At 36.3% G+C, this 25,404-nt stretch overlaps 2 protein-coding genes across 6 annotated transcripts in view; one reads left to right on the top strand and one right to left on the bottom strand.

Moving 5' to 3' along the window:
- ARMC2 (armadillo repeat containing 2) overlaps window positions 1-950 on the top strand; it is a 151,033-nt gene extending 150,083 nt beyond the window's left edge. For all 3 annotated transcript variants that reach the window (XM_074036816.1, XM_074036824.1, XM_074036831.1), the window contains one exon: window positions 907-950. In XM_074036816.1, coding sequence (XP_073892917.1) covers window positions 907-917 — 11 coding nt within the window. In that variant the 3' untranslated portion in view covers window positions 918-950. The remainder of the gene's footprint in view (window positions 1-906) is intronic.
- The window catches only part of SESN1 (sestrin 1), a 107,729-nt gene that overhangs the window by 10,310 nt on the left and 72,015 nt on the right, over window positions 1-25,404 (bottom strand). Inside the window, exons 2-6 of one of the 3 annotated variants that reach the window (XM_045391684.3) lie at window positions 22,414-22,580; window positions 5,538-5,603; window positions 4,553-4,753; window positions 3,750-3,932; window positions 1,784-2,026 (exon numbers count right to left, since the gene is read on the bottom strand). In XM_045391684.3, coding sequence (XP_045247619.2) covers window positions 1,784-2,026; window positions 3,750-3,932; window positions 4,553-4,723 — 597 coding nt within the window. In that variant the 5' untranslated portion in view covers window positions 4,724-4,753; window positions 5,538-5,603; window positions 22,414-22,580. Of the gene's footprint in view, window positions 1-1,783; window positions 2,027-3,749; window positions 3,933-4,552; window positions 4,754-5,537; window positions 5,604-12,641; window positions 12,836-22,413; window positions 22,581-25,404 lie in introns of those variants that run through there. The other 2 variants (XM_015448375.3, XM_045391683.3) reach the window with 2 other exon arrangements.

A 25,404-nucleotide genomic window follows, 5' to 3' on the forward strand; every position in this document is an offset into this window, starting at 1 on the left:
AGAACAGGATAATACACCAATACTTAGAAGCAACCAATGTGTCCTTCAGTAGCTACTGGAATAAAGAAACGTTGGTACATCCAGAAAATAAAAAATTATTCAGTGCGAAAAAGAAATTAGGTATCAAGCCATGAACAGACATGGAAGAAGTTTAAATGCATATGACTAAGTGAAAGAAGCCAATCTGAAAAGTCTACATACTGTATGATTCCAACTATATAACATTCTGGAAAAGGCAAAACTATGGAGACAGTAAAAAAAGGAGTAAGTAGTTGCCAGGGTTGGGAGGGATGGAAAATTCTTGTTTGTTTGTTACCATTTGTATCTGAAGAGCTGAGTCAGACACTGGATATGTACCTAAAAAACAAGCCATCTCAGCTCACTGTCAGGTGTCATCAGTGTGGGCCATAAACCTTCTAAAAGTATCCAACTTACCTGGGAATAGGAAGCTTATCTATTAGAGAAATAAAAATCATCTTCTTTCACCATTCATTCTTTTAATAGAAGGAGAACTAGAAACAATCAAGTACTTTTTTCTTTAGCCTTGTACTAAATGATTGGTAGCAAGGACAAGAATCCATCTCCTAGCATTCTAGCAAATGAATACTCTCTCTTGGATCCTCTTCTGACTGCCAAGCTTTGACAAATAATCAGTGGCTATATGCAGGCCTATAACATGAATCTAGGCAGCTCAAAGGATGGTGAAACTGATGGTCTTTGGCAGTGTCAGGACAGTGCTATGATCAACCTTGGGAAAATTATTCTTTCTTGTGCTAATTTCACCATATGTAAATGCTACCTCTTATTTAGCACCTCACAAATGCTCAGTGCTGTACTTGGCATTTTACTTCTTTACAGACGTTTCATTTAAACCTCACAATAACTTTGTGTTTTACTTTTATTTAGATATGAAATAACTGAGATTCAGTAACTTGCCCGAAGTCAAATATGTAAGTTAAAGGCAATTCAACCTGTCAAATCTATTTCAAAGGGATAATATAACTCAGAAAATGCATGCAAAGCATTCAGATGGCTGTGATACTGCTTCTAAAATTTATTTTTGAAGCATAAAATAAACACCTGCTTTTTTTTGCTACAGCAAAAGAATGCAGGAGGGGATTCTGATTCATCATATATAGGAATTAAAATTTGCTTATAGAAAACTGAACTTGCTCTGTTTCAAAGGAGTAACAAAACTGAGAATATATAAAAGCTAGGAAGATAAGGAATAGAGGTGAAAGCATTTTAACACATTTACATTCACCTGATATCACCTTCTATATTGGTGCAAAGTTAAACATGAAAAAGAATTTTAAAGAGAGAAATTTCTAGATCAAAGTTGATTAAATCTTCTGAAAGATAAAAAATTACGAAGCCAGACTGTTTATTTTGTGCAAAAGAGAAGAATGTGATTGGCACAAAAAATCTTCACCACTAGGCCACACTATTTTCAGCCTTCCCTCATGTCACTGTAGTAGCCAGTCAATATTATTTGGCCCTGATGGGACACATGCTGTTGGCTCCTGATCCTAAAATTATCTAAGTGTAAACTCCTAGAGGGTCTTAGAGTTTTGTACATCACTTTTGTATAATTTTGTATATCACCTAGACCAGTGATGAGCATGAGGCAGTCAATAAAACCTTACTGAATGAATCGATATAGGGGCCCAATATCACCACAGTCTTAACAGGGTGGGTTTTTCTAAGAAGCCAACTAAAGAAATAATATAACAGCAATTATTGTGATTAGTTTTATGACAATCTCATGACAAATAATACTTACAGAAACATTTTCTGCTGAGTTGACCGGCATCTCATCCACACTGTGATTGCCATTTGTAATGTCACAGATGCAGTAGTTGCTAACAGAAGGAGGTCTGAATGTGTGGCCACCATCACAATGAATTTCTGGACTGATTCCACAGCCAAATGTGAACGAGGCAAGAGAATGATAGTGTGTGAGTAAAACTACTGCATGTACCAATTCCGCAAGGGACCAGCTGTGCTCTTCAGCTTTTAAAAGTCCCTTAGGGGGGAAAAAAAAATATATTTTTGTAGTGGGGTGTGGTAAAAGTATACAGTTCATTTCAGTATTTAATTTATTGAAAACATGAGTCACCATACAAAGTCTACTATAAAATTATCATTTGAAACATGTAGAACCCAGAATTTGCTAGTTTTTATAAATATGCATTCACAAATACAACTTAACATAATCTGTTAAGACATTCACTATTATTTTGATTTTCTGAAATATTGACTTAAAATATAAGAGAATGCATTTTGCTTAAAAGTGGTCGCTGTATTTCAGATGCTGGATTATGAATGAATTACTGTGTTGTTAGTTCAAAATCTCAAAGCAAATGTAATAAATTTGTGTTTATAAGTAGAAGCTGCTGTTTGAAATGCCTGTGCTTTATTATAAGGCCTCCTCAAGGAATTTTTAAGATAGTGGCTTGAACAACTTGATTAAATACTCCTAAATCATCAAAAAGTTATACATAAATTCTATAATTCTTCTATTCAATTCTGTCACTTCTGCTTCATTATCTGTTTTGTAATCTTGTATAATTTTTCCTTACTTGACAATATATAATAGGCATTGTATTAATATATTCAAATCTTTATCTTCTTGATAATATCTTTAATTATCTAATAGTATCCATTCTATAAAATAGATAAGACCACAAGATGCATCTTTAAGAATTTATAGTGCATGGTAGACAATTTTAGAGAACATCAATCTACTTTTACTCTATTACCTCTATTAGTAAATAGAACCAGAACAAACTAGTTTAACATGACATTTAAAACATAACATAAAGATGCGTAACAATGAGATGCCACTTCACACTTATCAGAATGGCTGAAATCCAAAACACTGACACCAATGCTGGCAAAGATGTGGGCCAACAGGAATGCTGCTTCACTGGTGGTGGGAATACAAACTGATACCACTTTGGAAGACAGTTTCACGGTTTCTTACAAAGGTAAACGTACGCTTACCATATTACCCACAAATTGCACTCCTAGTTATTTACCCAAATGAGGTGAAAACTTTTGTCGACCAAAAAAAAAAAAAACCTATACATGAATGTTTATAGCAGCTTTATCTGTAATTGCCCAAAACTGGCAGCAACCAAGATATCCTTCAATAGGTGAATGGATAAACAAACTATGGTATAACCATACAATACAGAATTATCCAGTGATAAAAAGAAATGAACTGTCAAGTCATGAAAAAGCATGAAGAAGCCTTAAATGGATGTTACTAGATGAAAGAAGCCAGTCTGAAAAGCTACATACTTTTATATGATTCCAACTGTATGGCATTCTGGAAAAGGCAAAACTACATAGAAACAATAAAAAGATGAGTGGTTGCAGGGGTTTAGGGGAAGGGGAAAGGGATGAACAGGTGGAACCCAGGGCATTTTTAGGGTACTAACTATTCCATATGATACTGTAATGGATGCGTGACATTATCTGTTGAAATACACCATTGTATGGTGTAGAACCATACAATGCAAAGACTGAACCCTAATGTGAACTATAGAGTTACTAGTAATATATCAATTACAGCAAATGTACTACAGAAATGCTATAACAGAAGAAAATGTGCACCTGTGGGAAGAGCCTCAGGGGGTAGAAAATAGGAACTCTCTGTACTTTCTGCACAATTTTTCTGTAATCCTAAAACTGCTCTAAAAAAGTATGAAATGACTCCCAAGATAGATTACCCCACTGCTTACCTCAATATGTTCTTTGGTAATAAGCCAAGGTCTATGGGCTAACACTTTGTTAAGTTCTCCTAAATTCTGTAGTTTTTGAGGAGCATTCTCTAAACCATTGAGCCACTTGGGGTCCCCACCAACATGAAGGAAATCATTTACATGCAGGTTCACTAAGTAGGAACACTGATGTCTTGCCGCAGCCTTCAGAGAAAACAAAAAGATTATTCTAATTATAAATATTAAAACCTTGAACTATTTTTTATTTACAACATGCAAAAGAGCTAATTAAGTTTATTAGTATGTTTTCAAATTTTCCATAAACTACAGAAATGCAGTTTTTATATAAATATTTTAAAAATTCAAATACAGTAAGAACCTTATAAATATTCCAAGAACAAAATATCTGATTAAAGTATTTGAACTTTAGACATTTTATCTATATACTTTCAGAACTTCCGATTAAGAAGAAACTTCAATTAAGGTGCCAATCATAAAATAATGGAATATTATTTACAAATTGAACAGGAAGCACCACTTATGCCAATGTGAACTATTTATAATGATGAAACAACTTTTGTTCTACTTATTTAATGAAGAATGGTTCTCAGCAATGAGAAAAAGAACAAATATAAATACTTGTTTCTTTTTGTTATAATTGAGAGCATACTTATTTAAAAATAGGAAAAACAGAGACTATGTAACAGGAATCATATTATATACATCATAATCTAAGTATTTATCCCTGTGTTTAAAGCACTAACTGTCTCTTAAAGAGATTAATAAAAATAGCAAAAAGAATTTTTCACTGAATGTTTACAAACCATTATTCCAATGTAGTGCCGATAATGTAGGGGTAACGGCCCATCCATTTGCAGTAGATAGTGTTGAGTTTTTAAGAAACTTTCTAAATATTGTGGGTGGAAAACCATCACTAATGTAATGTTATCCAAACGGCCCAAAGCAGCAAAAGAATCTGTAAATAAAGCATGCATCTGTGCGTCTTCACTCCCCACTTGGAGGATCTGTAATGAGAGAAAAACCATGGTTACTGAAATTGTAAATTGGTGTTAAGAGAAGAAAATATACATGGGCTGTACGCTAAGTATCATTTAGAAGCAGATTAAATTTGGCTTAAGAAAGAAGGGTTACAGATTTAAACTCAACTGGTTGAAAGATACAGAAGAATAAACAGTTACATATTATATAGTAGGGGATAAACAACAAAGGCTGAACATTAAAGGCCATCTAGATAGGCTGCTTGCAGAGTTGGCCAGAATCCAGATAAAGAAGCAGATTTAGATTATCAAACTTGCAGAGCTTGCAAACACTAAAGCCTTTCTTTACAAAACTGCCTACTCTCGCTCAATTTAAGGAGAACTAAAATTAACTAATAGCATACAATCCTTACAAAAATAAAGCATAGATGCTTTTACACATATATAGAATTAAAGATCCAATCTAGCATTGATATCAGCCTGTGGAGATGGTCAAGACTAAGTAACTCAGGTTATAGGCACACCTAAACAACATCTAAATATAAGCAGATGGAGTATCATTGGTCAAAAACCAATCTTGGCTTTACTTGATTAAATATGGGTGTTAAAAAGACACCATGAAATACTAGAAATCAACACAAGTACAACAGCTTTTTATTCCCACACATTCACTGCCAAAGCATGATTAACTGCAACCAACTCTGACTAAAACATGTTGTTGACCAACAGTTCTTCAGATGCCAAGATGTGGGTCATGAAAGCTCTTCCTTAAAAGCATACAGTTCACTATGTACTTTCGCAAACAACATACCTCCTTTTCTGGGATGAATCTGCTTGGTCCCTGTCCTAGTGGTCGAGGAATTCTAATGCCAAGTTCCTAGAAAAGAAAATTACACCATCTCAGGCCTTTGGCAGTAAACAAAATGAACTGAGGCTAAAGGAATGGGAGGGAAAAACCACCAGTTGAACAGAGACAGGCTTGTTTTGGTGGTTTGTTTTCATGGCTGTATATACATACCAACTCTTCTGTTAGCATTGCATAGCTAACAACAGCTTATAATACAACTCTGACTAAAAACAATAAAACCTGTTTCACTAAAACCAGAGTTTTGCATAAAGTACTTGGCAGAAAGTCTAGAACAGAAAGTTCAGCACATAGCAGCCAACCAACCCTGCGGATCATCAGTGATACAAAATAAGACCAGTGTGTTTGTACATCTAAAACTCAACCAACCCAAATATCAATCCCTGTGTGTCGTCAGAAAATGAAAAAGCAGTACTTCCACCTAGGTGTCTTAAACTAGAAGTGTAACTATTATTACATCTAAAACAACACCTCACAGAATGTAAATTTACGAAAAATAAAAACTATATTCACAAGAGACAGCATTACAGGGCATGTTTTCTCTGTAGTTAAATAATTTTAGAGAAACTCATTTTGTTTGTAAGTTTGCCTTAAGTTTTTTTTTATTTATAGGATGTCATCAACCTTGCCCATATTATATTTTAGAGAAGCTCAAATAATTGAGAAATAGTTTTCTGACATTTGACACAGTGACTCTAGAATCCTGTACCTTATGTGACAGTATAGTATGGTTAACAAGAACTGAAAATCTGTTAGGGTTTCCTTTCCCTCCCTCACCCTCCCCATATAGTGTGCTTACAGAAACAAAACCAAAATAATATATTTCAACTTTCTGTTGTTGTTTTGAGGTATGTCCTATCTAGTGTCATTTAAAAAATTTTTTAGAATTTATACAATTAAAGATTAACCCCTTCACTCATATATATTATATATATATAATTAAATACTCATATAATTCTACTCTCTCCTTACTGCTTTTAAAAGTTCTTCATGATATAAACCAGGTATCTGCCTTTTAAAGAAAAAAGTGGGGATGGGTGGATTCACAGAGAGAAGGACATGTGGCAGCAATCCAAGAAATCTAGTCCCAGCAAATGAAAATCTTTAAAGCAGAATAGACTTTTAAAAAGTAAGCAGGAAGGACAAAAGTGAAGATAATCTTTATTAGGAGAAATCAAGATTCAAAGTAGTCTATATTTGCCAACAGAATTCATAAAATAATATTTAAATAAAATAATCTTATGCTGGAGGTTGGTGATTTCTCCTTGGTTATTCCATCCTTACACTGAAGATAGTAATGCTTTAACATTATACCCTTCATTAGAGGAGGCACTTAATTCACTGGTCTGGCCACGTATTTGTTTCAATTTTAATATTCTGTAATAAATGCCAGAGGACATCCCTGTTATTCAATATATAATTTTGGTACCAATAGCAGCCATTTATATACAATGATGACTCTTAGCTTTTCTAACTGCTGAATTTCTGATCCAATTACATACATTTGAAACAACAACTGTTGGATAAAACTAAGGCTAAAATTAACGTTTATCCCCTCTAATTTCTTTAATCTTGAAAAGTGTCTTTAATAAACAAAATGTATTTTAGGAAAATGCCTGTTTCAAGGGTTTATTACTGTTTTATAACTAAGAGACTTGGGACTTTAGTATACGAAAAGGTGTCATTTCAAATGGGGAAAAATGAATTATTCAACAAATGATCTTGGGACAACTGGATAGCCATTCAGAAAAAAAGTGAAGCTGGAACACTAGAACATGCTTTACCCCACAATAAATCAGAGTTAAATATAAGAAAAAAATGAAAGAAAGCAAAAAAAATTATGTACTAGAAGAAAACACTCATGGAGTGCAGCAGGCCTAAGAATGCCACAAAAGCCAAAAGTCATAAAATATAAGATTGATAAATTTAATGACATAAAAATAAAGACTTTCACATGGGAAAAATAAATATATACAATGTCAAAAGTAAACAGAAAGCTAGGAATTATATTTGCCACTCAAATAACAAAGGGCTAAATTTTAAAGAAAGACTACTATAAATCAATAAGAAAATCCCCAACATCTTTTTTTTTTTTTTTTTTTTTGAGACGGAGTCTCGCTCTGTCGCCCAGGATGGAGTGCAGTGGCGTGATCTCGGCTCACTGCAGCCTCCACCTCCTGGGTTCAAGCGATTCTCCCATCTCCCCAGTAGCTAGGACCACAGGCATGTGCCACCACACACAGCTAATTTTTTGTGTTTTTAGTAGAGATGAAGTTTCACCATGTTAGCCAGGATGGTCTTGATCTCCTGACCTCGTGATCTGCCCGCCTCGACCTCCCAAAGTGCTGGGATTACAGGTGTGAGCCACCACGCCCGACCAACAATCTTATTTTAAAAATGAGCAAACAACATGGACAGTTCAAGGAAAAGAAAATAAAATGCTTGACACTCAAAGATAAAACAACTGCAAGTTAACTATGCTGAGATACCATCTTCCTCCAAAAAGATTGCTTAAGATCAAAAAGTTCGATCACAGGCTGTATTGGAGAGACGGCAGAGAAACAGTCATTAATTGTTTGTATACTGCTGATGAGAGTGTTTCGAAGTATGAGAAAAAAGAGTATGGAGTATATATTACTACAACCTCTAGGAAGGGCAATTTGCAATAGTGATCAAAATTAAAAAGTCCCATAGCCTTTGAATCAACAATTCCATCCTAAGTGTGTTAACCTATAGATGTGCTCACATTTGTGAAATGCCATATGTAAAAGGATAATCACTGCAACACTGTTTCTAATAGTACAAGGCTGAAAACAATCTCAGTGTTCATCAATAGAAGGCTGTTTCAATAAAGTTCAGCATGACCATAATAGAGTGGCATGCAGTCTTTAGAAAAGAATGAAGCACTTCTACATGAGTTGACTTCAAAAGCTCTTCAAGTTATATTATGATAATGGGGGAGGGGAGGAGAAGCAAAGTGCATAATATGTAAAATGTTATCTGTAAGCAGGAAAAAAACCCTCACCGATTCAATTTCTAGGCCTTTATCTTACAAATACATTAGCAGCATGAAAGGTAGTCATCTTTTTAAAAATGTGACCAGATTGACAGCACATAGGTTTAGAAACAAAGAGGTATACAAATTATATTATTCTGGTTTTATTTCTCTACCAAATATATAGTTTATATGCCAAATTATTATAAAGCCACAGGTTTACAATTCCAAGAAGGTGGCTATGAATGCTTGAGAAACAGAGTATTTCCTATATTTATGGCAAGGATTCTATGTAATTCTTGTCTTTATAAGTCCATCCTATTGCTAAATTTAGTGAGCATATTGATAACACTGTCTCCCTTCTTCCTTAGCCTCCAAATTGAAGAGTCCTAATCTGTAAAATAGGGATGATGACAAAATAATAATACCGTCAATCCCAACTACATCATATTATAAACTATAGAATATTTTACAAATTATACAAAAGTGAGTCTTTTATGATAGATTCTAGTCTTATTTTAGGTATAAGGTCTAACAGATTTGGCTGTTTAATTTCTCAGAAGTAGCACAGGAAGAGAGGGTAAAGTGGGGTTTCTAGACTGTGGCTGGTACCCTAACACTAGTCAATGATATCTGAGAACCAAACTGCCTTTAAGTTTTCTGCTTATTTCTTGAATAACATTGAAAAAGCAACTAGGGCTCATAATAATGAATAGCAATAGCAGCAGCAGCAGCTAGCACAAAGTATTTATGAGCTGAGCACTGTTTTAAATTATATTACCTGTAAACAAAGACCATGTGTCTATGATACTAAAGTTTAGAAAGAGTATTTGGTGTTCTACAATATTCATGAAAAAGTCGAGTCTTAGATTAATCCTTACCTTAATCTATGAAGCAGGTACTATTATTATCTCCATTTAGCATAACTAACTGATGAAAGTCCTGAGCTTTTTTTTTTTAACTTTAAAAAAATTTTTTAAAATTATACTTTAAGTTCTAGGGTACATGTGCACAAAGTGCAGGTTTGTTACATATGTATACATGTGCCATGTTGGTGTGCTGCATCCATTAATTTGTCATTTACATTAGGCATATCTCCTAATGCTATCCCTCCCCCCTCCCCCTACCCCACGACAGGCCCCGGTGTGTGATGTTCCCCACCCTGTGTCCAAGGAAAGCCCTGAGATTTGAACCCAAATATTCTGGCTTAGTCAGTACTAGTGAGTGGTGGAGATGGGGGCTGAATCCATGACATCTGGTTCTAGAGTTGGTATCTTTCATTATTACTCTTTTGAGCCTCTTTAAGACTTCTTGATACCCTGGAGATTCTTATAGATACCGCTGTTATTATACAGTAGTATTCTTGGTTTATAAAAAGTTTCCATTTTCTAGAAAACTCACTTTTGAAACACTTCTTGGTCACATGTTAAATTGGTGACAACTCTTTTCTAGTAGATGCTGATCAAAAAAGGCACTGCAGGTGTTCGATGGGGTCATCATAAGCCAAACTAAATACATTTCATAACTTCCTATTTAGGTTAATTCAATTATTCCTTCATCTGTAGCTGTAAGAAACTTAACTACAGACTTTGAACAAATTTTGGCCAATCCAGATTCTAGGAGGCAGAGCTGCCACCAACAAATGGCCTTGTTGAAAAGCAGATGTAAATACTAATCACAGCACTAACCTCACAGGCTCTATGTGAAGGTGTGGCTGGAAAACTAACATGAGAACTAAGAGACTTTTCCCCTCAACAACCTAATAACCATCTTTGAAAGAGACAACAACAGTTTCCACCATCACAATATTACTTCTGATATGTCGCCTCAGTGTATAATGCAAAACACTAATTTCCAGAGTGAAAAATCTTAGTGAATGTTGACAGTAGTACCACAGAAAGACTATGGATTTACTGTATCGTTGTACGAATCAATGTCTGTGTACTGAAAAGAACTGTTCCAGTCAGATGTTTCAAATTTGTGAGATACATTTATGCATCTATGCCAATATCCTTAAGTGAAATAACAAATGACAAGTGCAAAATGAAAGCATTGTTGGCTTACAGTAATTACCCACCTGCAAAATTAGTTGAGAAGTAAAAATACACAAATAATTTGAATCATTTTGTTTTCCTCACTACACTATCACTGTTGTGATTATCACAACATTCACAGTAATTTTATTTTTTAAATTCAAAACCAGCATGTGTTTTTTGAAAAACATTTCAACAAGGTAAAGATATGTTATATAAAAAGTGAAAGTTCCCATCCCACTCTCCCTTCTCTGAGAGATTGCCTATAGCTGGGTGCTGGGCTTTTGACATTCAAAAATGTTAAATAGAAATTGAGAGATCTAGAAGTGTTAGAAAGAAATATGCCCACTATAGCAAAGTGTACTAATAATTGTTAATATTGTCATTAATACTAATAGGTAATTCAGAAATACTGAAAGTCCAGGTACTTTTTTTTTTTTTTTTTTTTTTTTTTGCCTTCTATGAACTGTATTTTAGAAAAAAACTTACTTTAAGTTACTGCATTTGTAATACTTAGGCCATATTTGTGCCCCACAGTTTGCTCAGGAGTTCCCTTTCGGGAAAGTGTTTAATTTAAAAGCATTATGGAAGCTAGCTATTTGAAAGAATTGTGTTATTCTTTTTGTAAAGTGAATAGTTTTCCTACAAAGCATTCCTTCTTAATTTATCTTCCCACATGTTGGGATGTGTTAAAAATGAAATACAACTATACAAAGTTTCCTGGTTTCCTGAACACAGTCCCGTAAGTGCTGTAACAATATGCAAGCCAAAATCTATTTCTTTATCTTTTAGTTTACACGGCTATCTTTAGAAATTCCAGATCTGGGCAAGAACCAGGACTCTGCACACAAACATCAGCAGAAATAACAGATCTATTCAAGCAAGATGATTGGGGCTCACTTCTACTCAAAAAGAGAAAAGATCTATTATGACCCGCAAACAGAAACTGTAAATGTTAATTCAACACTTTCATACTGTTTTCACTTTTGGTAAAATTTCCAAAGCAATATTGTAAGAGACTTTCAAAGATTGTTTTATCATCTGTAAACAAGGAACATGTAGTATGTCCATAAATGTTAAAATCTCGAAAAAATATTTGGTGCTTTACAACCTTCATGACAAAGTGTCTTCATTTAAGTTTCTATGAATATACATAGTATACTGATATTAGACTCCATTAAAGAAATTACGAAACCACGTCATTTTAGTGGGCAAAGCTGCAGAGAGAAGAATTCACATTTAGATTTCTTGAACTAAGGCAATACTCTCACAGCATCTGATTTCAATTCAAATTTAAGGTTCGAGTTTTACCTAAGGTTACATTAGTAACTTTCAAATGGTTTCCTATTTGCAACCACTTAGAAAAAACACAAAATGTTACAATTAAGTACCTCTTTCTGAAGGCCAATTCAGAAAAGGGATGGCTTAATACGCAAGAGTATACCCTGTGCATAACGTCATAGAGCTTGCAGGACACACTTATTCCAGGCAACATCAGCTCTTCCCTGAGTCAAATGTGTTTTTTTTCTGTGTGTGTGTGTGTGTGTGTGTGTGTGTGTGTGTGTGTTAAGTAGGAGGCAAAGGGGGTGAAGGTGGCTAAATAATGTGTTTTGACAAGACATCGAGGGGCCATATCCACAGGCTGTCTCACCCTCAGACTGAGGTCTGTTGGGTTTCTGACTTGTGGAGACTTGTCCAGACGACATTATTATTTACGTTTTGGAGACTTTCATTTACATGACCGGGGTCGCAGTCTCTCCCAGCTTAGCATCTTCTTGCCCAGGGACGACTCACGGTGCGCCGGTCTCCCACCCACCGCAGGCAACCCCTTCCCCGAAGGGCGCGGGAGGGCCGGGACGCTGCTCCCCGGGCGCCCGCCCGCCCTACCTGGGGAGCGTTTTCGGATGCTGACCGGCAGCGACTGTGAGGAGGTGACGTGACCTCCGTGTTGCACAGGGCAGTTCGGCCGGGTGCTCACCCGCCCAGGTACCCAGCCGCCCGCTCAGCCCGTCGCCCAGGTACCTCGTCGTGGTCGCGGCCCCCGCCGCACTGCTTGCAGCCCAGCAGCTCCGAGACCGCCAGCGGGGCCGTGTACGCCTCGTTCGCGGCGGTGGCCAGGCGCATGTCGGCGTGGGGACGGCTGCGGACGCACGGAGGCGGCGAGCGCTGGGAAGCCGGCCGCGGTTCTGGGCTGCAGCGCCTCAGTCAGCACGGACGGCGGGGGGCGGGGCGGCGCCGACAAACAAGCCGCGCGGCCCCGCCCCGCGCCCGTCACTTCACCACCCTGGCGGCCACGCAAGCCAATGCGGGCCCACGACTCCGCAAAAGCCCCGCCCCCCGGCGCGGAGGTGAGGAGCCGGCCGTCTGAGGCGAAGAGGTGAAAATCACCTCTGGGTCCCAGGTCCCCCACCAACTGCTAATTCTCAGGTACGGAATGGGCTCTGGAAGGCAGCGACGTGAGCGTGCACTGTCAGGAAGGTGCAGCACGAGTCTTCGGGCTTCAGGGACAGGGGAATCTGCCCGCTACACCCCCGCTCGGCCATTTACCTAGAGTCAAACAGCAGCCAACCTCGAGACTGACCCTGACAGCACCAGGAGTAATGAAGTTCTCTGTAAATTCGACAAACTATTGAAATTTCCCTTCTTCCTTTCCCATTATGTCCAAACGACGCTAAATGGGCGGCAGAATGCAGCAACATGTACGGGACCTTGGCTTATAATCAATGCAAAATTCATTTTGGTAAGCTACGTAAAAGCTATAAATATCACTCCCCTACAGAGATAATAAACCTTGGCAGCCTATCTTTGAATTGTCTTTTTCCTCTCAAGTATATTCGAAGCCTTTAAAATTTCTAGTATTCCTTCATAAGTGCCCTCCCTGGGTTATAAAGACAGAATTTCAATCTCTGAAATCGGATGAGGAACTTGGGAAAATACAGGTTACAAAGGAGAAAAACAACATTGTTGGGCCCAGAATCCAGATCCCCACAGTCCTATGTCAGTACTATTTCTTTACATAACTCTATTCTCTCTCTTTAAAATAAATAAATTCCTAAATTAGATCTCTTTTTGCATGTTTATGCTGTTTTCAAAGCTTAAGTGCTCAGGTTAAAAAACAAAAAATGTTGGAACATTCTGACAAGGAAACAAGTGGAATTCATAGCAGTAGTGATGGCCACAGAACAGGACTCATAAATGAAAATAAGTTTCAGTCTTAGAAGTGACGCTACAGTGTCTCAGTGAAGACTAAGTTACTCGTTTAGCTCTTCAACTATCATGTTTAAAGTGGCATGTCAAAATGGTTACTTTTTATTTATCTCCTAATAAGATAAATGATACATGTTCTCTATACTGCTTTTAAAATATAGCTAAAGCACCCAAAATATTTTTTACCGATCAAAAGAAGCAATGTTGAGTTAATGTCGATATAGAAGAAAAAGCTACAGAGGCTTCCAAACTCTCATCCACTGAGCACAGCCACAAAAATAAACAGTATGATCAAATGCCCACTCAGCTGTAAGCAAATACAAAAACAAAACCAACCGAGTACATCATCCAATTTGCAGCAATATGACATACGCTGAGAAATAAATGGGTTGTAAATGAATGACTTGGAAACATAAACGCACTTGATGTATGGGATTGTGAGCTACAAAAGCTAGTTAGGTAGAAGTATGTGAAAAATGATGACTCTGGTTCTAGAAGAATTGAGGTATGATTTTATTTCTGAAGGAATCACAGTTTTAGTTGTCTAGTAGGGCATAATCTTAGTTATGACATTTGTAAAATGAGGAATGCTTATCTTTCCATTTTCTAATGAGAGGCAAGGGAAAAGCATGCATTCAGGTAAATCAAAAGTGGCTTAAAATAAGTAAATGCAAGTGAAAACTGCAAACTGCATACATACAGTAGTCTGATACTTAGTGCTTGATAAATATTTATTGAAGAAATATTTCAGATATACTGAAATTGTATAGGAAGCTCCAATTAGGATTCCTTTTTCCCCCAGATAGTTTCAAATTATTTGTTGAAACTAAAAAGAAAAAAATAATTTTAATTTAATATTCTAATTTAGTGGTTTATGGAGAACCTTCAAGCCATTAAACGTCAGGATTCCTTTATGGTCTCTATAAAGACTGACCTAAATTCCTCAAAGAGTACTAATTTCTTGTTCTCTGCTGTAGAGCACTAGAGTGAATTAGTCACTCTATTCTCCAACATAAAAAGGTTGCCTCCAAATAAATTTACAGTAACCAAGAGTTCCAACAAATGCATTTTTAAAATTTTTTTTCGAGACAGAGTCTCGCTCTGTCAGCCAGGATGAGTGCAGTGGCATTATCCTGGTTCACGTTCCCTGCAGCCTTGACTTCCAGGGCTCAAGTGATCCTCCCACTTGCCTCCTGAGTAGCTGGCACTACAGACAGAGGCCACCACACCCGGCTACTTTTTAAATTTTTTGTAGAGATAGGGTCTCATTATGTTGTCCAGGCTGGTCTCAAATTCCTGGACTCAAGCAATTTTCCTGCTTTTGCCTCCCAAAGTGCTGGGATTACAGGTGTGAGCCACCATACCCAGTCCAACAAATATATTAATTAACCAGCAACTATCATTGTGCAGATTTAACTTTTGAAATGTTTTGTTTTAAACCACTCAATAAAAAGTATTTTCTAAGGATTTCGAAGGTAGGCCAGATGTCCTGAAGGTGCTTCTCCTCTCAACCTCTAGGGCTGAGCACATACAGGAATGCAATAAACATCTGCTGAAAAGATGAACATCCTGAACACAGAACAGTGATTACAAAGGGCTGTGTTTTTGATATTTACCACAGGTTGTCAGTATAGGCCAGAGCTACCTTACAAAGTCTGCTATTTAAACACTTCATTTTGATATTTCTTTTAGGAAGAATCTTGACATTTAATCCAAGAAGTAATAGTAATTCTGAAATATTTCCTTTCTTTTAAAAAGATTTTGGTCAACTTACTGCACTGTATCAAAGTGAGGTTCATGGCCTCTACATCTGTCCTTAGCAGTAATGCACTCAACCTTATTTTTCTCAAGAGCAAGCTGATAATCTGTGTAAAAGCAGAGTAGTGTAAAATGACTTGATTTTAACAGAGAACTATGAAACATTAGGGAGTCTGCACTTGGAATGGTGGTTCAAGATAGGCTTCCTGAAAGATAACCTGAGCTACAGCTGAAGAGTATTAGTAGGGAGCCCTTGGAAAGAAAATTTGGGGAAGAGTTTGGGAGAATAGACACAAAGTTCTAAGTAAAAGATCTAGCATATGCAGAGGCCCAGAAAAAGGAGAGAGTGATCCATTAGGGAAGCAGAATACAGGAAGCTCAATGGGTCTGGAAAAGAGGGTAAGGAGAGTTAACAGAAGGAGTTTAGGTAAAAGATAAACAGTAGGCCGGGCCTGGTGGCCTACGCCTGTAATTCCAGCACTTTGGGAGGCCAAGGCGGGCCTCCCTTGATCACAAGGTCAGGAGATCGAAACTATCCTGGCCAACATGATGAAACCCCGTCTCTACTAAAAATACAAAAAAATTAGCTGGGCGTGGTGGCACGCTCCTGTAGTCCCAGCTACTCGGGAGGCTGGGGCAGGAGAATTGCTTGAACCTGGGAGGCAGAGGTTGTGATGAGCCGAGATTGCACCATTGCACTCCAGCCTGGCAACAGGAAAGGAAAAAAAAAAAAAAAAAAAAAAAAGATAAACACTAACGAGAGATTGTTAAGCTTCATTAAAGAATACGGATTTCATTCTTAAGGGTACTGTGGAGTTACTAAAAGTTCTAAACTGTAGAGTGACATCAGATTTGCATGTCAGCTAAGGTTTAGAAAAATATATTGGAAGGGGCAAAACTGGGGGCAAGGAGATGAGTTAGTTAGAAAGGCTGCTGAGGCAATCTTGGCAAGGCAAGAGGGCAGTCTTCGGAACAATGGGAAGGGAGAGAAGTGTAGAAGATGACAGTGGATTTTGTCTCTCCAGTATGGTAGTAAGTTCCTTGAGGGAGGCAATCATGCCTCAAACTCTTGTTTTTGAAATTTAGGAGATAAATCTCAAATCATCTGCTTTCCCGATCAAGTGGCTTCCCTGAACTCATTAGGTCTTTAGAAACTATAATCAATTCATGACAAGGAATAGATATATTTTAGTAGAAAAAGCAGTAATTAGGCTAAAAGGCATAATCATACTTTTCTGGACCACATGTTAAACCCTGTACTATAGATTTGCACATCTCCTCATTGGAATCAGAATTATACTTAATGCAGTAATTGGTTAGAAAACATAGAGTGATGGTTTTAGCCATTAAACCAAAGAACTCCTTTAAGAGTGGGAGTGGGAGTTGTTAGATTTATGTGGTTTAAGCATTCTTGAAAAATCCCCTATTGTCATTTAAAACGCTTCATTTAGAACAAATGCTGGTTTATAAGACTACTTCTGCTTACTAATTTTGTCTAGATTTTTCTCCTCCAGCTCATATCTTCCTGTTTTTATCTACATAGCTTGTCTGCTAAGCACTTTTTCCCTTTTCAACATCATGTTTTGGGTACATTAAGATCCTTTTAGCACTGAACTTTAAACTGATCTTCTTATTTGCTCTATACTTTTTTTTTTTTTTTCAGTTCTTCAATTTTTAGAATTATATCACTTTAAAGGAGCAAGAATGTTGACAAGTCTTTGGTATTTTCCTCTCATTTAGGGTTTCTTCTTTTAGAAATGCACAGTGTTTTAACTTTCTACATAGCTATTTAGAAATATGAGGCATCACCAATATTTGTAAATAGTTATTATTCCAAGAAGTGTCAGTGCTTTTAAATTAAAAAGTTGCTTTTACCCCTAAAGAAACAATGTGTTAAATAATGGTCAGGTGTTCTAGGCTGGTAATAATAAGACCACTAATTTGTTAACTCCTGTGTATCAGACACTTAACCCTTTACATGTATAAAGCAGATGTAATTATTTTTATTTTACAAATTTGTGACATAGAAACTAAAAGTATGGGCAACTTGACCAGTTACAAAACTTGTAAAATTCAGCCTGGAATTGGAACTCAGGTCTGTCAGAATCCAAAGCAGCAGTCACTATATGAGGTTGCTGCTTTTACTGAATATATATTTAAAATTTTGATAACTGTGTATTCACCTAAGTTCTTGATTCTGGAGGCAAGAAAAGAGGGTAGGAGGAAAGAAAAATTTATCTCCCTTACTTTTACTCAGGGTGAGTTTTTTTTTTTTTCTTTTTTCTTTTTTTTTTTTTAAGAAATCATGGAATGGGTGATCTTGGGTTTTGAGAGCTTCTATCCTCCATATTTCTCTCTGTCACTCCTCTCTGTCTCTTTCTGGGCCTTTGGTGGCCTCGTGCTACCCAAAGCCTCTTCACTACATATCTCATCTGAATCTACCCAACCTCCTACATGTTCCTCACATGACCCCCATTTCTCAAAAAGTGGTAGGTTTTAGGAAGAAAGCAGGCTTCTCAAACTAATCACACTAATTTTGTAAGTTACTGGTATCTCCCATTTATTTATTTAGTTTGTCTCAATAGGATGTAAGCTCCATAAAATCAGAATGTTTGTCTTTTTTGTTTACTGCTGTATTTCCAGCGTCCTGGTGCCCTGCACACTAGGAGACCCTCAAATTTTTGAGGAGACCCTCAAAAATTATGTATCGAATGAATGAACTTTGAGGAGATGTTTCCATTAAAACAATTATTTAAGCTTAATTGAAAGCCTAATAATGAATTTCAAGTTCACTCTTCAGGTAAACATTTTTGAGGCTTAGGGGCCACAAAACCTGCCTGTTTATAGGCAGGCAGGCTGGCTCTGTGAGGGAATCAGCTTTTACTGGGTTCGGCTCTGCTAAGCACTGTCTTTCAGAATCTCTCCACTTCTCCTTGGAACTCACAGATATCTCCTTGGAACTCCTTGGGATTACAGGTGTGAGCCACCGTGCCTGGCCCAAATATATGCATTTCTTAAATCATATGATATCCAAGCTCCTTTGATTTTTCTTTGATATTTCTGTGACTGCTCTCCTGCACTACCAGGTAAGCAGCTATACAGGGTCTGACAGAGGCATCTATGGATCACTTGTTAAGTCAGGCATGTACTTACAAGTCAGACACTTCCTGTGTCTGACAAGATACCATTGTTTGACAAGATTATGGAACATTTTGTAACCAAGTTTGGCTTTAAATAATCCTTAGGTCTATCCAAGGTGAAGTGATAGAAAATAAAGTGTCTGTTGAAATATAAAAATTAAGTGGGAGAATTCATGCAGACATATTACAATGTTTAGAGGCTACTTTTCAGCATCATCACTGAGTTAAGTAAGAAGGAATGGGTTTAATTTAGAATACTATGAGGTCTATGAAAAAGGTGAATGTGAGGGGGAAATGGACAGTTAGGACTTTAAGCTATATGTTACTAGGTGCTACTGAAGGTTTTAAAGAAGGAGAAGGAAATATACCAACTCAAAAAAAGGCAACAAAAGATACTAAATATATGCAAGTAGAAAATATTTCTCAGACTGAATATACTCTGCGTCGTATAATTTTTCTAACAGTTTCTGAGGGGCTGGATTTCATCTGTACCTAAACAATGTGAACACATTAAATGATCATAGTGCTTCTATTTGTGGGCACAGGCCAAGAACTGGTTTAGTATGTAACCTGTAATTTTAAATACAAGGAATTAGCCAGGCATAATACTAAAAATTATCCATTCAAAATAGATTAAAACCAAACCTAATATATTTAACTTATCCTGAACCCACAGACTTGATGGAACTGAACTAATGCCATTTAACCATAGGATTTTTACCCGTGGTCAAAATGTTTGGGCTAAATGCATATTAATGAGTCATTAGCTTAATCATGACTGAATTTTAAATGCTTTGTTTATACTAAAGATAATTTTTATTCAAAGAAACAAATGACAATATTCTAAAGTTTTAAAATCCAGTTGTTTTTTGTTTATAACAGCTATCCTGCCTTCCCTATCCATGCCTCCCTACCCTATGATTTTTACTACCAAATGGTGAATAGAATTCTGCAATGTGTGCTTTTCTTGCACAGTGTGAATAACTCCTACTCAGTTCCTTTTTGATGATCTTTAGTTGTAGGTCCTATAATCCTTTAAACCACCTTCTTTTTCTGCCTCCTTCGGAGGTCTCTTGCTTTCCAAGAGGGTATCAAGTTGTAGATTCTTAACCTGAGCACAAGTACAAGTCCACATCTGGAGACTACTAGGAGGTTGTTATGTATTTTAAAAATAAAATGCTGTTCACTGAACTTTCCTGTCTGTTCTTCTGCTCTCCCAAATTCTCACTCTGTGGGCCATTTTCCCCTTTACCCAAAGGGCATAGATACATTTAGGGGAATAGTTCATCAAATAAAAATGTTTATATTTGCTTATCCATTCTAGCTTTCTGTTTTGCTAAAACATACTCTCAAAAAATAAAAGATACAATACCACTTAAAAATGTATGTTTTTTACAGGAATTCAGATTTGAATGGAATTCAAGATCATTTTGCTTATAGTAATAGAGAATATGATCTTCTTAATTTTTGCGTTTTTATTTTCTGGCAAATAACTCAGAAATACTAAAATAGTATTTTTTTCAGATGATACAAATTGGAGAACGTAACATTCTTAATTTGTTATGAGTCTAATTTTTAAAATATATGTTCGTATAAGTTTACATTGGTAAAATAATACTATTACTTTACCAATTAATAGAAAACTTGATACTATGTAACCATTTAGCATTCATTCATTATTTGTAAATATTTACTAAATGTCAAAGATATGCATTTCTTTTTTCTTTTTTTTTAAATTTTTGTTTTATTTATTTATTTTTTTGAGATGGAGTCTAGCTCTGTCGCCCAGGCTGGAGTGCAGTGGCACGATCTTGGTTCACTGCAAGCTCCGCCTCCTGGGTTCACACCATTCCTGCCTCAGCCTCCTGAGCAGCTGGGACTACAGGCGCTTGCCACCACACCTCACTAATTTTTTGTACTTTTAGTAGAGATGGGGTTTCACCGTGTTAGCCAGGATGGTCTCAATCTCCTGACCTCGTGATCTGCCCGCCTTGGCCTCCCAAAGTGCTGGGATTACAGGTGTGAGCCACCGTGCCCGGCCCAAATATATGCATTTCTTAAATCATATGAACAAGCAGAAATCTCTTAATTTGAGATTGGGATTTAAGGTTAGACTTAACCACTTACATAAATCATACAGATTAGTAGATAGCTTGGGATTCTGTTAGGAAGCATTAAATGGAGGGTCATCTAGTTTATTATCTTTGCAAAGAAAAAAAAAAGCCTGAAAACCTCTCTATAGTTGTAATCCCTTTAAATTTAAAATGAAGAGCAACTGAACTTAATGATCTCTCAAACTTTATTTCAACTCTAAAGTTCTAATCTTTTAATATAATTCCTGGCTAGGCACAGTGGCTCAATGCCTGTAATCTCAGCACTTTGGGAGGCTGAGGTGGGAGGATCATTTGAGGCCAGGAGTTTGAGACTAGCCTGGGCAACATAGCGAGAACCCTGTCTCTTTCTATAGAAAAAAATAATAAGAAGAAATAGCAAAAATATAATTCCTGATTTTATACAGTTACATGCTTCCAGCTAACTAGAACCTGGCCCCTTCCTGCTCTGGACTTTCTTGTATATTACCAGTTTTCAAATTATATTTCTTAAAATCCATTCCTTACACATACTTTAGAGATATTATAAAATATTAGATTTGAACTTTCTTTTTCAAAGTAACCTACAAATGTATATCAACATTAAATTCATTGGAAGACTGCCACAACAATTTGTTGCCACTAGTAATTCAGTTATTAAATAATTTCTCTCCCACCATCTGTGTGAGCACATTTGAACATTCTCATACATGTATAAATGTGTCAGTGATTAGGAGGGGTATAGTTTATGTGTTCCAGTCTTTTAAAATACTCATGCCTGTATACATCAGCTCAAGTAAAACTACAGTAGTGAGTGAACTGCTACCGCAAGTGGGTATTTGGCTTTAAAGATGCCAGGAGAAGCTCAGGCACATTTGCTTGGTACATGCTCCTGAAAGGGTGTAACTGTCCATTTTGTAAGGTCGAAGGAATAGATTGCACATCCCATCATGATTCCTTAGTTTTAGTGGATATTGTACATTTTGGTGCTTATTGTTTTAACTTTTATATTTATAATAAAGAATGCAAGTAGTTGTTTGAAATCAACCATTCTTTTCACTTTTTTGTTCAAGCTTCTGGATCAGTTTAACTACAGAGTATCTTGAGAATGCAAGGTGAACTATTTAAAAAGTTTTCACTCAAAACCATTTATCTAAGTCTATAATTTCAGGGATGACTTCTATAGTTCATTACTAGAGAAGTTTCTCTGAACATATAGAGCACAATAAAAAATGAAAGTATAAAGATATTTTCAAAAACCCAGAAAAGCACTTACCTGTGTGAATCTAGATTTTCTTGATATTATGCATACAAGAAAATATATAAATATTGCAACCATCATTCATAACCCCTTAATTTCAAATTTTCTGAAAATATAAAATAGCCCCCGTGTTTTCACTAATTGATTTGATAATTAATTTGAATTTAAATAATTTATTGATAAAACACTTTTACAGTTTTAGATACTATATACATCAGAATTCTGATAATATTGTTTTATTAAAGACTAAACTGACAAAGAAATTAAAACACATTTTTTACACACACACACACACACACACACACACACCCTCTCATGATCTGTATCCTGGAACTCACATTAGGTTTGGAGGATCCAAGCTAGTCTGTGGCTCTCTACATCACTCACCCAAGACTTGGGTCAGGCTTTAAGGTTCAGAGAATGCTCCAATCATTTCTACCGGTTCCAGCAGAGTGCTTGGGGGAATCTAGTTCAAAGTCTTATTCTCATCAATGCCAAATAGAGCCTTAAAGAGAAAAAGCTGTTGGAACTACAACAGTTCATGTTTGTCTACTGAATTACAGACCAAACTCACTTTCACAATATAACTTTCATTTAGCCTGTCCTGAGTCTGGTCTATAACCGAAAGCATTATCAATCTTTTCAGCCTTCTTCAAGAAAACATAAATAAAATCACTCTTATCCTTTAGTAACATACATGCCAGTATGAGCAACAGTCTTTATCCTAAATCATAAAAATTTGACCTAATAACTATTTTCATATTACATTTCAATTGAAAAAAATTAAGTGAAATAGTTTGGATTTGTTCTTATTAACAAAGATATTATTGATATCCAGATAGTTTTTAGTATTTATAATAGGCAGGTTTTAAAATGCATTTGCTTTCTACAATTAGAACTTGCTTTATGTCAATAAATTCAACTTTCTAGTATTCAATTAGATTTTAAAAATTAAACTACAGTAGTTTGTAGATCACAAATACATATTAAAATGTTACAATCTTCAAATATTGCACACTAAATTTATACATAAGTGGGTTTTTAAAAATCTAAACTCAAAAGATGCCAGAAAAAAGTATGTGGATCAGGGGAAAGAGCAAAGCAGAGTCAAAAGCAGCAGGATGCAGTTCAAATAGGTCACACTCAACTTTTAACTTTCCCTAAGAACAAAAACACAAGCTTAGCAACAGCTTTTAGCCAATCACAAAGCAGACAAACAGGTAAGGACTCAACTGCTCCAGATACCAATGAGGCCTAAGCTTCTCTTTTTTTTTTTTTTTTTTAAATTATATAGTGTCACAAGAGAAAACAACAAATTATAAAACAGGATATATTGTCCTAGGTTAAAAGTAACTGATAAAATCTTCTCACCAACCCTTGGCAAACAGATTAGATTTTAGTATTGTAGTGATTATTTGTTTCATCTTTATTATGCCAAATACCGTATACATCAAGTTACCATTAAAATAATAAGGTATTTTTAGTAGGAAAAAAAAAACACAACAGAATTTTGTGGGAAATATTCTTTCTTGCTGGGGGTAGAAAATAAAGGTAGAAATATCTATTAAAAATTATTATTCTCTTTTTAAATTCTCTAGCATCCAATTTCTAAAAAACACAGGGGGAGAAACACTGATGATGAAATGCTACAGCCCAAATCCAAAAATATAAAATACTAGTAAAAACAACCATACCACAAATACAACTTTCAGAACAAACGCAGGATCAAGCAAACTGAACAAATTGACAGTGCAATTCTATACAATTTTTTCCTCTTTATTTCTATCACTCAATACATATCCTTCTTCTTGGAGAGAAGGTTTTCAGAGGATTTAGAAGGGATTTTCAAGAGTTACAGATTTCATCACTGTTATATTTACCACAGACCTCAGATTTGCTCAAACTGACAAAGCATTACCTGCAATATAGACACAAAAACGTTGTGAAACAATAGTTAACAGTTTTCTTCATTTTGCTTCAGTTTGCCAAATTTATATTCTAAAGCAGTTTCCAATATTTTCTGTGACTATCTTCATGAACAACATTTCTTTTCTCTTCAAATACTACTTAAACCATTTGATGGTTTTAGTTCCCTAAAAAAGGAATTAAAGTAGAACAGTTTGCTTTGTCATTATCATTAATAATCTCCTTCAACCACCATTTTAGGAGACACTTTTATTTTATCTTTTAGAGATAGGGTTTTGCTCTGTTACCCAGGCAGTAATGGGGTGATCATGGCTCACAGCAGCCTCGAACTCTTAGGCTCAAGTGGTTCTCCCACCTCAGCCTCCTGAGTAGGTAGGACTACAGGCATGCCACCATGACTATCTTAATATTTTAACATTTTTGTACAGATGGGTCTTGTTATGTTGCCCAGGCTATATGGACTCAAGTGAACTCCCGCCTCAGCCTCCAAAAGTGTTGGGATTACAGGTGTGAGCCACTTTGCCCAGCCCACCATGTACTTTAAAGCAAAGGAGGTTTGCTAATAACATTGTAGGATGCTGTAAAAAAAGTGTATAGATGTATATTTCCCCCAATATTTCATTGTTTTCCATACACCCCTAGAGTAGGGGAAAAGTTTAGAGACTAGCTCTAGGTTTTATTTATCAGTCATATCTTGCCTCGTCCTTCTCTTTTTTTTTTTTTTTGAGATGGTTTTTGCTCTGGCACCCAGACTGGAGTGCAATGGCACAATCTCAGTTTACTGCAATCTCCGCCTCCCGGATTCAAGCAATTCTCGTGCCTCAGCCTCCCAATTAGCTGAGATTACGGATGCCTGCCACCTAGCCTGGCTAAATTTTTTTTGTATTTTTAGTAGAGATGGGGGTTTTCACTATGTTGGCCAGGCTGGTCTCGAACTCCTGACCTCAAGTGATCTGCCCGCCTTGGCCTCCTACTGGGATTATAGGCATGAGCCACCATACCCAGCCTCATCCTTCTCCTTTATCTTCAGTTGTCACAGATAACTAAGCTATGTTGAATCAGAAAAAAAGGTAGTTCCAATATATCATTTGGGGAAGAAACATCAATTCTGTATCAATCTCATGTTTTTTGGGGGACTTTTAAACCCTAATAATTCAGAACAGTATCCATCCAAATATTACTGAAAGTTTCATTAATACATGTATACTATACATAAAGGATTGGTTAAATTTATAAAAATTTATATATGTGGATATACTAGTCCTACTTATTCATCATTCAGTCAACCAGTGTTAATTAAGCCCCTACTATGTGCCAGGCATTTTTTTTCTTCCCAGTAGATATTTTTTTGAGAACAACATCCATATCTTCTTCCTTTCTCCTTTCTTCTTTTAATTTCCTAT

Source organism: Macaca fascicularis, chromosome 4, assembly GCF_037993035.2.
Source record: "Macaca fascicularis isolate 582-1 chromosome 4, T2T-MFA8v1.1".
Lineage (NCBI taxonomy): Eukaryota > Metazoa > Chordata > Mammalia > Primates > Cercopithecidae > Macaca > Macaca fascicularis.